Genomic DNA, 12,834 nt, shown 5'->3' on the forward strand with positions numbered 1-12,834 from the left:
CCGAAGTCAGCCTGCAGAAATGTGTGCGTAAACTAAAGAGACAGCACCAAATATAGTCCAGCACACCTAATCCTGGTCCCGTTACTTGATCAGGTGTTCAGGTGTCTACACTCAGACCTGGCACAATGTCCTGCTGTAAAGACATGTGGACTGAAGACAGCTTAAGTCATGACCATTACACATCATCATTAGTGTGAACATTAGTGTTAGAGACCGAGGCCGTGGTCTCTAAGAATCCGCTGACGTGACTGTAATTACCTAATAAAAAAAGTTCTCAGTCAAAAATGATAAAAATCTTTTGGCCGTAAAAAAATACAATGTATATTAGCAGCATTAACAGTAACTCTAAGTCAATGCAGTTAACAAGTTACGCCACTAGATGGTAATGTTTAAATGGATTTATTGCTACACAACTGCTGCACGTTCTTCCAGCATTATTCCAAAAAAAAAATAGCACGTGATGTGAAACGTTCTTCCAGCATTATTCCAAAAAAATAGCACGTGATGTGAGTGATGCTTTTTGGGTCTTAATTAATGTTATTATATGTTACAATATATTCATACGTATTATATGGCAATATAATATATCATTTGTTTATTTATATATAATATGGTCATAATGTTTGTCTGTTGTCCCAGCGTAGTTAAAAGTTTTAATAATGTCTGAACATCTTTAGGAAAATAATAGTGTCTTACAGACATGCAGTCATATGATGATGTCAAAGAGTTCATTAAAAAACATGTTAAGTCAGATTTTGGGTTCCATCTTTAAGAGTCCATACAAGCCATCATCTTACTACAATTGAACCAAAAATATTTTGTCTTATATTCGTTCATCCTCTTCTGCTTAATATCAAGTGAGAAATTAACACAGTCAGAAATATGCATTTTTTTAGACTGTGGGAAAAACGCACTAGAAAGTACCAAAAAAAATTTAAAAAATTTAGTACCCACAGAAAGTCTGCGCTGAGGAAACCCTTAGTTCTCTTTTAGCTGTAAAAAAAGAACTAATCACTCAATTTTCTTCTGGCCTAATATTTCTAATCCTCTCGTCCAAACTCTCTTGGCCTAGCTTCACTAACTTTATCTCTGGATTCTAACCACCTGAATCCACACCCTGTTATTTACCCATTACTTAGACTGTTTGCAGCGTCTTTTGCTTGAACAACCTCCACTCTCCCCATGTCTTTGTGTGGGTCAGTCTGCCGTCTGGTGGTCACAGGACCAGGTTCTGTTATCAGAGGATCCATGTTTCTGAAAGCTACCGTTTCTCCCCAGTTACAGGTTGATGAGTTAAATGCAGAGGTTGTGTGTATGTGTCTGTACGTAGTTAAATGTTCAGCCACGCCATTGTCTCACCAAAGTACACAATGATTAGCGCAGCGTAAGCAGTTAGCAGAGCACAGAGCTGGGACTATGGTGTTTGGAAAACACTAGTGGAGGCATACAAAGCTCAGGTCTGATGCCTGACCAGCTGTCAGAGAGGCGGGTTCGTCCCACCGTGACAACGACCCCCCCGTCTCCCTCCTGTTGTCTTTTTTAAACTAACCCCAGTATGGGCTCACGGAAGATGCTAAAGTTTGCTTTTTGCGAGGTGGTACAGTTTGTCGGTCTATGTGTGCCCCTCTTCATCATCATGCAGAGGTTTGCCGTGATCGTGGCGCTGGTGAAAACCTCGGCCAAGCCTCCAGGAGACGGCGGCACGGCCTACTGGTTGATCGTGGCCTCCTCGGTTGCCTACGTCACCTCCACAGCCCTGCTGGTCTGGGTTCCCCTGAAGTACATGGTCTTCATTAAAAAGAAGTTTCTCGTCAGCAGAAAAGAGTGGTGAGTCCTTTATACTTGTGTCAGCAGATGGAACTCCAGTCCTGACTCAGGACCTGACCAGATGGTTTGAGTCTAAACAGATGCGTGGCTGGTTTGAACTGCACTTGACAGCTGGATATCGAACTCTAGTCCTTTGACTGCTTCCTTACTTGTTTGTTTTTTCCCCCTTTTGTCTTTCTGTCAGGAGGCCCGTGGCCCTGGTGTATGTGGTCCTGTCCACGTTGCCCTGCTTTGCCTTCCTTATTGCCAGCTCTGAGGTACATGTTAGAGAATGTTGTCTTATTTGAGTTAGGTTGTTTAACCTTGAACTCACCTGTAAGATTTGCAGGTAGTTGAAGCAACACAACCATTATATCATTATATTTTGTTGCTGGCCAACAATTTTTTTTAATCAAAAATACCTGCAACAACTTCATATCTGGTGTAAAAACCTCTCAACCCTCAACGTCAGTCTCCACTGACTGGAGTGAAGATGATGATTTGTGAGAAACCCTTTCATTCCCAGGGGAACCATATAGACAAGTAGCCACTGATAAGCAGCTTGGTTCCTTTTTCCTGTCACGGTCACACTCATCTGCCCATGAGGCACATTTTCACTTCCTTACTGGCAAAAGCCTGGCTCTCTCTGCTGTTTTATGTAGCTAAAGCCCAGCTCGACTTTTTGGCCTTTGCTTATCTGGTGAATTCTGCATTACAGCCATGGATTCTGCAAAGAGAAGCAGCTTTTCTGTTTCTGTCCCAAGTCAGGAAGGAGATGCAAAAGTCTTGGCCCAGAAACACACATTTAAAAGAATGATGACGTTAAATTGAAGTAACGATGTATCAGCTGTACTGACGCTGCCTTGATTGGTTTCAATAACGAAGGTGACAAATTATCCCCATGTTCCATCATCCAGGTTCAGAGGAATAACAACATGAAACATGACATGTTCATGGAGCTCCCCGTGTCACTGGTTCTCTTCTCCCTCATCTGCATGGATGTAGTGGAGAGGTTACGTTACTGCTATCTGACTGGCCAGGGTGAGTCCTGCTCTTTATGTCACATCAACAACAAGACCATCAGCAACAGTTCAGGGTTTTCTAAGGTGGTTACAATACGTGAGGTTAAAAAAATAAAAACATTTTTCTGCTCAGGACACACAGCTGCCTTCACTGAGAGACACTTTTCAAAAATGCTGATCTGTGCAAATTAAATGTACTCTGATGGGACTGTGGTTCTTCTGTGCTCGCAGCTACCGTCACGACTGGACATTCAGACATTCCCTCCACGGTCCTCACGCACGTGCAGCCAGTTTTACCAGTAACACCGATCACTCCAGCTGCTCCAGGGCCAGCTGTGCCTGGACACCCAGTGGTAAACCAGCTCAGTGACAGGGGCCAGAACAGAGCCGGGATCAGACCTGAGACCAACCTAGGAACGTTCACTGTCCCTGGACTGGGCCTACAGACAGTGGACCCACAGTATCGACGGTCTCCGTATGACTACGCAGGTCCAATGAGCTTCCTGTGCGTCGGTGACAACAGAGCAGATGTCTTCGTGGACAGCTTTATGTTCTGGATGGACACCGTGGAGATGGTGAGGGTGGCGGGCCATCCACAGGTCTTCTACTCCAGCTGGGTGTTTCCCATCTTTATCCTCAGCTACCTGTCGTGCCTGCGTGTGGTGGTGACACCTCACAGCCCACTGCTCTCCACACTGGGAGTAGCTCTACAGGACTTTCCCTTTTTCGTCGTGCGTGTTGGCCTGGTCACCTTCTTTGGCTTTGTCACTCCAGTCCTGTTTCTGCTGAAGAACCTGTTGGTCTGCATGGCCTTCGTCTACTTCAACTTCATGACCAAAATGAGGGTCTTCAATACAGAGAGGATGTCGCTGTAAATTCAGAACTTCCAGCCGGGACACAGCGGAACACAAAACTGGAACAATGTGACGCCAACACCTCATTTGTTATGTTGTTTTATTTATAGTATTTCACGTATTTTTTGACGACTTTGGATTATTTAAATTCATAGAGATTTGTTGATTGTTTTTGTTAAACAAGAAATATGTGAAGTATATTTTTATATATTAGAAGTGTTTCTGATTTAATAGAATCCATAAAGAAAAGTATTTGTATGGTTGAATGGTGTTTGTCAGGAAAGACACAATGTTTCAAGTCCGTTTTGACTTCTTTGTGTGAAACTGATATTAAACTAAGGTTGTTTATGTCCATTTTCATTGGAATTTAGTTCTCTAGAGAAAACACTTTCCTTTCCTCTTCCTCTAAAATGTCGAACACTGTCTCTTCCTGTAGTTCTGCAGCAATGTGGTCGACTGACACACCTGCAGAACCTTCATCAAATGACATCAAATATTTGGACACTGATGCCACGAGACTGGGCTGGACAGGCAAACAGACCAGAATTGTGGTAAAGGAAAATCCTCTTCATCAACCAACCAATCAATCAATCACTTCATTATTCTTGAAACAATGTTACTGATATTTGAATCAACTGTACTGCAGACGCCTCTGTGTTCTCTGAAAACAGATATTCTCCACTTGCGTTCCCCTAATAGGAAGCAGGATTTCCTCCTCTCCTCTTGTTCTCCTGACCTGTATCTGTACATTTCACTCAAAGCATTATGGACCTTTGGGAAGGCCAAACTGGGGAAGAGAGCCTTGGGGGAGGGAGGGAGGGTAAAACACACCGTACATCAAAACAGCCACATCAGCAGCTGCAAATAAGGTTGATTATCATTTCCATTAAATTTTTCACCTATATACATTTAATAACCATTATTTAACCAGTTCTTATTTACGATGTCAGTCAATGGAACAGAATTTCTTTATACACATAGCTATTCAGATATTCAAACCAATAATAAACTGTATGAAATAGGCTTGTGAAGAAAATATTGATACATTGAAATATCACCATTTCATTTGACAATACAATATTGATATTACACTGTATTTAAAATAAATACAAAAATCACACTGCACCGTACAAACCCCCCTAAACCTTCCTTCGGGTGATGAGTCTGCTGGAAGGTACCAAGTGCCCTAACCGGGATTCAATCCTACCCAGGAGGTGAACACTAGGGTTCCACACCAATGACGGAGACATTGCCTCTGGGCCAAAGCACCACACAATCACTAATTCTGTTGGATAATATATTATATAAAATATATAAAAATATGCTCAATATAATTATCAGATTACATAAATACACAGAACAAAATATTCTTTTTTTATATTGCTCTAATTGTTTGCTTTCTCATTCTCAGGAAAAAAAATTCCATGGAATCCTATGAAACTACTGTCATTGGATTGTAGAGGTTAAAGAGTCATGTGACAGGATATCCATTACTGTGATTTAGGGGGGACAGTGCCCTGTCTGCCTGTCTTTGGCCTGTGCTCCTCACACCTTAGCACAGTCCAGACCTCCTCTCTCTAATGACTGGGACACTCTCTCACCTCCTCTTCCACCACTGAGGGCAGAAACCACACAGCTGCGATGATGTTACCCTGTTTGAATTTAGCAGTGATCCTCTGCCTCCTGCAAGTCCTCTGCATTACCGCTGACATAGGTACGTACCTGAGAAACCCATCGTCTAATTGTTCCTTTCAATTTGAGACTGAAGCTGTCGGTTGTTCTTCCAGACAGTGGCTCCTTCCTGATTTTCAATGACAACCACAATAAATGCGTTAAGGTGGAGAGCGCCACCTCCATCACGGTTGCCCAGTGCGATCCACATGCCAAACAGCAGCAGTTTCGTTGGGCTTCTGAGTCCCGCATCCTCAGTCTATCCCAGAAGCTGTGTCTGGCGGCAGCGGAGATTAAAGACTGGGTGAAAGTCCTCCTCTTTGAGTGTGACGAAACCAGTAACCTTCAGCACTGGGAGTGCAAGAATGAAACTCTCTTTGGCCTTAAAGGCCAGGACCTACACTTGAACTGGGGCAATAAAAAGGAAAGGAACATGATGATCTACAAAGGCGCCGGGCTCTGGAGTCGCTGGAGGATATTTGGCACGATGGGAGATCTTTGTTCAAAAGGGTATCAAGGTAGGATGAAGAATGTTCTCAGTCTGAGCCTCATATAGTTGTCTGTTTGACTTGAATTCCATATATTTTTTAAAAGAATCCATGTGAACCACATTTAAAGATATTATTAAATAACATGGATAAATGCAGTGTTTGATAAAAACATCTGTAAAAGAAATAAAACTAAATAAAAAAAAGCTAAAAACTGTTTTGACCTCTTTGGAATATTTGCAAATCTGTTTAACACGTCCTGTGTAGATTGGCATAGTCAAAGCCACTGTTATAACAACGTACAAATGTAAATCTACAGGCACAGCACGCTACAGTCGTCTTATGAACACGTGAGACTCAACTGGACCTCAGATTTAGGCCCACACCCTGTGGCTGCAGCCCTACTGCTGATGCAACTGAATAAATGTGTGTAATGAAGAGGGTGTATTTAATCACATGACTTGCTCCATCTCCGCAGAGGCTTTCACAATAGGAGGCAACAGTTTTGGAGGGCCCTGTCAGTTTCCATTCAAGTTTCATGACAAGTGGTACGCTGACTGCACGAAGGATGGTCGGTTGGACGGACAGCTGTGGTGTGCGACAGAGACGGACTACGAGAAAACTAAAAAGTGGGGCTTTTGTCCAAACCAAGGCGAGTTAAACAGACATATACAACAAAGTGTTTCACACAAATGTACTTGTCTGTAGTTTTGATATATGTCCCAAACAGGTCAGTGCTGAGATGAAGCTGACCCCCCCCCACCATCCCCCCTCTCTCCTTCAACAGACCAACGCAAGCACTTCCTATTATAAACTGTTAACACAGCATTCTCAGTGTTTTCCTTTTCACATCAACTTTGTCTTTTCCCTGACGCTGCACTAAAACAGGGGCAGGAAAGCAACAGTGGAACACTCACAGGCTCACTTTTAACGTTTGACCAAAACGGTCACAGAGAATACAAGCTAGTATGTGGTTCCTTCGTGTAGCAGCTAGCAGGCCTGCCTTACAAGCTTTGGCGCCTCCAAGGCGCTGTTGCAGCAGACCTGCTGGTAGTTCAAGAATTTTCCCAGTGTGGGATCAATAATTTTGGATCTTTTTTATAATGCAGTTTCCTTAGACTGGGTCACTGACCCTGTCACCGAAGTCCAGTACCAGAGGAATACACAGGCAGCTCTGACCTGGCATCAGGCCAGGAAGAGCTGCCAGCAGCAAGGAGCCGACCTCCTGAGCATCGTAGAGCTGCACGAGCAGTCGTACATTTCAGGTGCAAACCTTCAGCTTGAATCCGCTCTATGCATTCACACATTGTCACAGTGTGAGTATTTGAGTATTAATATGTATGTGGTTATCCAGGGCTGACTAACGCTTTTGGAACCTCCCTGTGGATCGGACTGAACTCCTTGGATTTTGAGAGTGGATGGCAGTGGAGCAATGGAAACCCCTTCAGATATTTAAACTGGGCTCCAGGTCAGAAACACTTCTGTTCTGGCATTACAGCAAAAAACTTGGTACAAATGAGGTATATCTTATCTTAACATGAACCTACATCAAACAAAAATAAATGTCCTTGCAGTATAGATAAGGATTTAGTCTCAGTGCAAGTGCATCAATCCCAGTTTTTTTTTATTTGGTTTTTGTTGGTAATTGTTGCCATGATCTGTTTACAACAGGTCACCCGTCATCAGATCCTGGACTCACTTGTGCGACCCTGAATGCTGCAAAAGTCTCAAAATGGGAGAGCAGCTCCTGCACCAAGAAACTTGGATACATTTGCCGAAAAGGAATCTCCACCAGTCTGCCTCCTCCACCAAGTACAGGAATTGATCCAGTTTATAGTTGGTGTGAAATTCACATTTCTACTATAACATGTACACATTCCTGCATTCACAGGTAAAGGCCAGCCCACCTTCTGCCCCAGTCACTGGGTTCCTTATTCAGGAAACTGTTATTACCTGGAGAGAAACCAGAAGAAGATGTGGAGGGAGGCTGTGTCTGCCTGTCACAGAGAGGGAGGAGACTTGGCCAGCATTCACAACATAGAGGAACAGAGCTTCATCATATCTCAGTCTGGATACTGTAAGTCTACAGGAATACCAGTGGTGGTTTGGGAAATGTAGGATAAATGTATTGACTACAACAGTTTTATGCGATCTAATCCACAAGGTTCCTGTTTCGTCAAGTGCTCAGAACAAAAGATCAATAGCTGCGATCATCGTTTTTAAATGTAGAGAAAGGATAATTAATCCAAGATATATTTTTGTTTCTCTGTCATTCATCAAACCTGATTATACGTAAAAAGCGTTTAAGCAGTGCTTAGCAAGAGACAGCAACATTGTTCCAGACACATTTAAATTGACGAAAAAACACTTCTTCAAACCAACCACACCTCAGTGATAAACTAACAACTTAGTACTCATTTTCACACTTCAAGTGGTTTTTCTGACGTAAGGCACTCACCATTCACTTGATAAGCGTTAACCCTAGTACACCACGATCTAAACCCTCAGTACCAACGGACGTGCTCTGGATCGGCTTGAATGACCGGAGGAACCAGATGCTGTTCGAATGGTCCGACAACTCCCACGTCACCTACACCCGGTGGCAGAGTGGTGAACCTTCTCACGCCGCCAACCTTCAGGAAGACTGTGTACTTATTAGAGGAGAGGTAAAATGACTGAATGTCAATAATGTTGATTTTCCAAACCGTGATCTTTGTAAATACTACAGGTGTGTATTGGCAAGAATCTGGTGATATGATACGATACAGGGGCAATGGTAAAATATATCGTGATATACTGAGATAGAATAGGCATGTTGATATATTAAGTTGTTTTTTTTTAACATTTAATTGTTGGAAAACTGTCAGCACAGTAAACACACAATGCTGTTACATCTTACATCCAACACTCAGCATTTACATGCTGTTTGTTGTCATACAGGATGGAAAGTGGTCAGATCACATGTGTGAAAAGACTCTGGGGTACATCTGTAAAAAGAAGGCCTCCATTCTACCACCTGCAGGAGCCCAAGAAGAGGCCAATCCTGGATGCAACTCTGTAAGTCATGTTACTCCATTACTCTGAACCAAGAGAATTTGCACGTATTGATGATTTTAAGAATTGGGATTTATTTACTTACTATCTTTTTTCAACTATGTCAAGGGCTCATTCCGATTTGGTTCATACTGCTACACTATTGGAGCACAGTCAAAAACCTTTAACGAAGCAGCACGGGTCTGCTCAGAAGCTGATGGTCATCTGGTGGATGTGGCTAACAGGTAGGTACATATATGTTTGACATTACATGACATTAACTCAAGGCTACTGTAGCTAAAATCTGAAGGTGAAGTTCTGCTCTCTGTTTGTGTGTACTCTAGGTATGAGAGTGCCTTCCTGGTCAGTTTAGTGGGTTTAAGACCAGAGAAGTATTTCTGGGTTGGTTTGTCCAACACAGAAGATATAAACACTTTTAAGTGGACCACCAAAAGAAAAGTCACATTCACTAATTTCAACGTGGGAATGCCAGGTACAGTACATCTGTCATATAGAAATAAAAATGTGTTTTAAAGGAACATCTGTTCCATTGAATCCCTGATGTGTTTACTTAAAAAGACAGACACCAGGGATGTGTTGCCATGACAACCGGGCTTCTCGCTGGATTATGGGATGTGGTCAGCTGCAGCGACAAGGCAAAATACATCTGCAAGAAAACAGCAGTGGGTGCCCCGGTGACAACAGTTCCACCCACCACAGCAGCCCTGACCTGTGCCTCAGGATGGACGCCTGCAGGAACAAGGAATGTGTGCTACAAGGTTGTGAGGTTTATTTAACTAATTTTTTTTGTATTTGATTTTTGTATGGTAATCAAAATGCCTGTATTTATTCACCAGATTTATAAACAAGAAAAGACTTGGCATGAAGCTCTCAGCTTCTGCAAGGCCATTGGTGGAGACCTGATGAGTATCCACAGTTCTGCAGATTTGGAATTGGCTTCGTATGTATTCTCAATAATATATTTATGAATCATTGTGTTAAATGTGTTCATTGAAGTCAACTCTGCAAGCAGTCAGTGTGTGTTATGTTGTCAAAAGGTTTGGTCTGTCTAAACCAGTTTGGATTGGCTTCAACTCTTTGGATACCAGCAAAGGTTTTGTTTGGACTGACGGTTCTGCTGTACGTGGCTTTGCAATGTAAACACTGATATTGGTAGATGCTCCTATCAGGTGTCATGGCCTTTTAAACTGTATTTGCAACAACTTTGATTTAGAGCAACTATGAGAACTGGGGCTTCGGAGAGCCGAACAACTACAATGACAATGAGCATTGTGCTGAAGTGCTCAGTTTTTACAGACGGCATTGGAACGACAAGAACTGTGACGACACCAATCACTTGATCTGCCAGATACAAAAAGGTTAATGTGGAACTGTTTGTTTGAAGGAGTTTGGAGAAGTCAGTGCCTTGTACTGATGGGTTTTCCTGTTGTGGTTAATGTTATTTTCAGGTGTGACTCCAAAACCAGAGCCTGTCACGGTACCAGAAGGTAAGGTTCGACAACTTTTCCATCTTAAATGTTTCAGTCAACATAACAGTATCATATCTCTGATTGTTTTTATGTTGGAACACAGGGATCTACATTTGTAAGTGCAAGGGAAGAAATAAAAGGAAAATAAAATAAACAAAACCCCATGAATATTTGACTGTAAATTGTTACTAAAACAATTAATACAGTGTTGTAGAATATCAATAGAGTATCAAGAACTATGAAAAGAAATAATGCAATGTTTCAGTCTACCATTGTTTTCTTACACTAACTGTTTTATTGCTCTGGGTATTATGACATCTCTTCTCACACAAACCTAACACTAACACTTTTCATCCTTGCATTTGAATATGCAAAGTACCCTAAACCGTGTTATTAAATTAACTGTTTGATCATGGGTATTATGACATCTCTTCTCACACAACTCTAACACTAACACTTGATCACGGAAAGTTTCCGTGGTTACTTTATGTTGCTTTTGTTATACTTTCGCTATAACATTAAAGTCGTATTCTGATCCTTCAAAATCTGCGTACCTTATATTTCCCCTGCAGTATTTAACACCACAGAAGACGGCTGGATCATTTACAACGACACGCAGTATTTCATCAACACTGACCTTCTACCAATGGAAGCTGCCAGAGCCTACTGCAAAAAGAACTTTGGAGAACTTGCAGTAATTACAGGAGACAGTGAGAGAAAGTTTCTTTGGAAACAGGTAAAAAATAAAAAATATAATTTGAAACTTCTTTCTGACTTAATTCAATCAGGAAAGCTTTTAATAAAACTGAATGCCATATGTTTTATTTATGTTTTAACAGATAAAGAAAGAAGATGAAAACCAATACTACATTGGCATGGTGATAAATTTGGATAAATCATTCAGGTAATAAACTATAATCTATAAGAATGTGCTGTCAGGGCGACACATGGATTCAAGGTAGGGTTAGGGGCTACACAAAAAACAGCACCGTGTCTCCCTTTCGTTTTACTATGGCGATGCACAGGTTGACAGATAAGGTCAATGAATAAATGTGTGGTCAACCATCTACAATCCACCTCTGTTGGGAACTCAGTTTACAAAGAGAGCTGACGAAGGGAGTGGAATGGATGTAGACGAGTGTCAAGGGTGATAAGTGACAAAGAAGATTAGTGGCAAAGTAGAAAGTAAAATTATATAAGGAAGTAGTGAGACGTCTATGATGTATGGTGACCAGGATGCATAGGGTCAGTAGTGATCAAATCAGGGGCACAGTTAAGGTGCAGTAGTGTGTAAAGGTGAGGTTGACAGTGGAGATATTGGCCCACAGATGTTGTAAATACAGCTGCCAGACGAGGAAAAATTGAGTGAAAGAGGAAATGCCATTACATGCATATGATCTGTGTTCATTTTTGACCCTCGCAGCTGGCTTGATGGTTCACCTGTCACTTACACATCGTGGGAAAACAATGAACCCAACTTTGCCAACAATGATGAAAACTGTGTCACCATATTTAGAAATACGGGTGAGTTTGTTGATCAAATGTGGTGAAGGGTTTTGGTGAAATAATCAGTTTTTGATCTCGGTTCATTCTGCACACACAGGATACTGGAACGATATCAACTGTGGATACAAACTTCCTTCAATTTGCAAAAGAAACAGCAATTTTGTCAACACAACAATGGCTCCCACCACTGCTCCCAAGGGAAGCTGTGCACCAGAGTGGCTGTCTTTCCAAGGAAAAGTAAGACTGCTTCAAAACCAGGTTGACACTTTGCCATCCTCAATGACGGTCTCTGCTCTACAGGATTCCTATGTTCTGTCTGTTTTTAAAACGCCACCAAGGTTACCATCAACTGACACTCACTTCAGTCCTCTTCTCTAAACAGTGTTACAGAATTGTGACAAGTGACAATAAGAATTGGCAAGATGCCAGGTCATACTGTTACAACCAAGGAGGAAATCTGGTTTCAATCGTCAGTGCAAAGGACCAAGGTAGCTAGTGTGACTGCAGCTGACTAATGCTTATGTACCGTACATCTGTACCTGGACAGAAGGTTTAACAATAACCGTTTCCATTTTATTTAGCTTTCCTGACAACGCAGATAATCGGATACAATGAAGATTTTTGGATTGGCATGAACGATATCAGCTGGGACATGCGCTTCATATGGACAGATGGCAAAGGAGTTTCATACACAAACTGGGCCAAAGGTCACCCTTCATCTACTCCTGATGGACGTCACTCATTCTCAGATGAGGTGACTTTATGCTTTTATTTCAAACTGTTATTCATGCTGGAATATTAATTAATTTCTTGGACTGAGGAGAGTATGAATTTTAATAAAATATAGGATTGACATTCATCTAAACAATATAAATAACCAAATATTGTTAAATTGTTGGGTGACTTTGTATGTGGGCCATTTATATTTAACACTACTCTTTCAGGTATTTGACTTTCAGGTATT

General features: G+C 41.7%; 3 protein-coding genes across 4 annotated transcripts in view; 2 read left to right on the forward strand and 1 right to left on the reverse strand.

Annotated features, from left to right (window-relative positions):
* Nucleotides 1-12,834, reverse strand: part of hacd1 (3-hydroxyacyl-CoA dehydratase 1) — a 34,975-nt gene that overhangs the window by 5,439 nt on the left and 16,702 nt on the right. The window lies entirely within an intron of this gene.
* On the forward strand, nucleotides 504-5,080 carry LOC103377460 (transmembrane protein 236). The gene is made up of 4 exons (XM_008308278.2): nucleotides 504-1,827; nucleotides 2,012-2,084; nucleotides 2,724-2,847; nucleotides 3,060-5,080. The coding sequence occupies exons 1-4, from the start codon at nucleotides 1,556-1,558 to the stop codon at nucleotides 3,701-3,703; spliced, it is 1,113 nt and encodes a 370-aa protein (XP_008306500.1). The 5' UTR covers nucleotides 504-1,555; the 3' UTR covers nucleotides 3,704-5,080.
* The window catches only part of LOC103377459 (macrophage mannose receptor 1-like), an 11,262-nt gene continuing 3,624 nt past the window's right edge, over nucleotides 5,197-12,834 (forward strand). For both annotated transcript variants that reach the window (XM_008308277.3, XM_025054412.1), the window contains exons 1-22: nucleotides 5,197-5,396; nucleotides 5,470-5,871; nucleotides 6,320-6,493; nucleotides 6,951-7,106; nucleotides 7,196-7,309; nucleotides 7,513-7,653; nucleotides 7,733-7,918; nucleotides 8,350-8,507; nucleotides 8,782-8,898; nucleotides 9,004-9,119; nucleotides 9,219-9,367; nucleotides 9,454-9,653; nucleotides 9,732-9,835; nucleotides 9,933-10,014; nucleotides 10,109-10,253; nucleotides 10,344-10,382; nucleotides 10,937-11,100; nucleotides 11,204-11,268; nucleotides 11,788-11,888; nucleotides 11,968-12,107; nucleotides 12,253-12,358; nucleotides 12,452-12,624. In XM_008308277.3, the coding sequence (XP_008306499.2) occupies nucleotides 5,324-5,396; nucleotides 5,470-5,871; nucleotides 6,320-6,493; nucleotides 6,951-7,106; nucleotides 7,196-7,309; nucleotides 7,513-7,653; nucleotides 7,733-7,918; nucleotides 8,350-8,507; nucleotides 8,782-8,898; nucleotides 9,004-9,119; nucleotides 9,219-9,367; nucleotides 9,454-9,653; nucleotides 9,732-9,835; nucleotides 9,933-10,014; nucleotides 10,109-10,253; nucleotides 10,344-10,382; nucleotides 10,937-11,100; nucleotides 11,204-11,268; nucleotides 11,788-11,888; nucleotides 11,968-12,107; nucleotides 12,253-12,358; nucleotides 12,452-12,624 (3,105 nt within the window). In that variant the 5' untranslated portion in view covers nucleotides 5,197-5,323. The remainder of the gene's footprint in view (nucleotides 5,397-5,469; nucleotides 5,872-6,319; nucleotides 6,494-6,950; nucleotides 7,107-7,195; nucleotides 7,310-7,512; nucleotides 7,654-7,732; nucleotides 7,919-8,349; nucleotides 8,508-8,781; nucleotides 8,899-9,003; nucleotides 9,120-9,218; nucleotides 9,368-9,453; nucleotides 9,654-9,731; nucleotides 9,836-9,932; nucleotides 10,015-10,108; nucleotides 10,254-10,343; nucleotides 10,383-10,936; nucleotides 11,101-11,203; nucleotides 11,269-11,787; nucleotides 11,889-11,967; nucleotides 12,108-12,252; nucleotides 12,359-12,451; nucleotides 12,625-12,834) is intronic.

Source organism: Cynoglossus semilaevis, chromosome 3 (genome assembly GCF_000523025.1).
Source record: "Cynoglossus semilaevis isolate Cse_v1.0 chromosome 3, Cse_v1.0, whole genome shotgun sequence".
NCBI classification, from domain to species: domain Eukaryota; kingdom Metazoa; phylum Chordata; class Actinopteri; order Pleuronectiformes; family Cynoglossidae; genus Cynoglossus; species Cynoglossus semilaevis.

What these genes read in the sequence shown, in the direction of transcription:
- LOC103377460 (XM_008308278.2), top strand. Translation starts at nt 1,556, where the DNA reads ATGGGCTCACGGAAGATGCTAAAGTTTGCTTTTTGCGAGGTGGTACAG. An exon ending in CTCGTCAGCAGAAAAGAGTG is followed by an intron (nt 1,828 to 2,011) that starts GTGAGTCCTTTA and finishes TCTTTCTGTCAG; the next exon opens with GAGGCCCGTGGCCCTGGTGT. An exon ending in TCCTTATTGCCAGCTCTGAG is followed by an intron (nt 2,085 to 2,723) that starts GTACATGTTAGA and finishes TCCATCATCCAG; the next exon opens with GTTCAGAGGAATAACAACAT.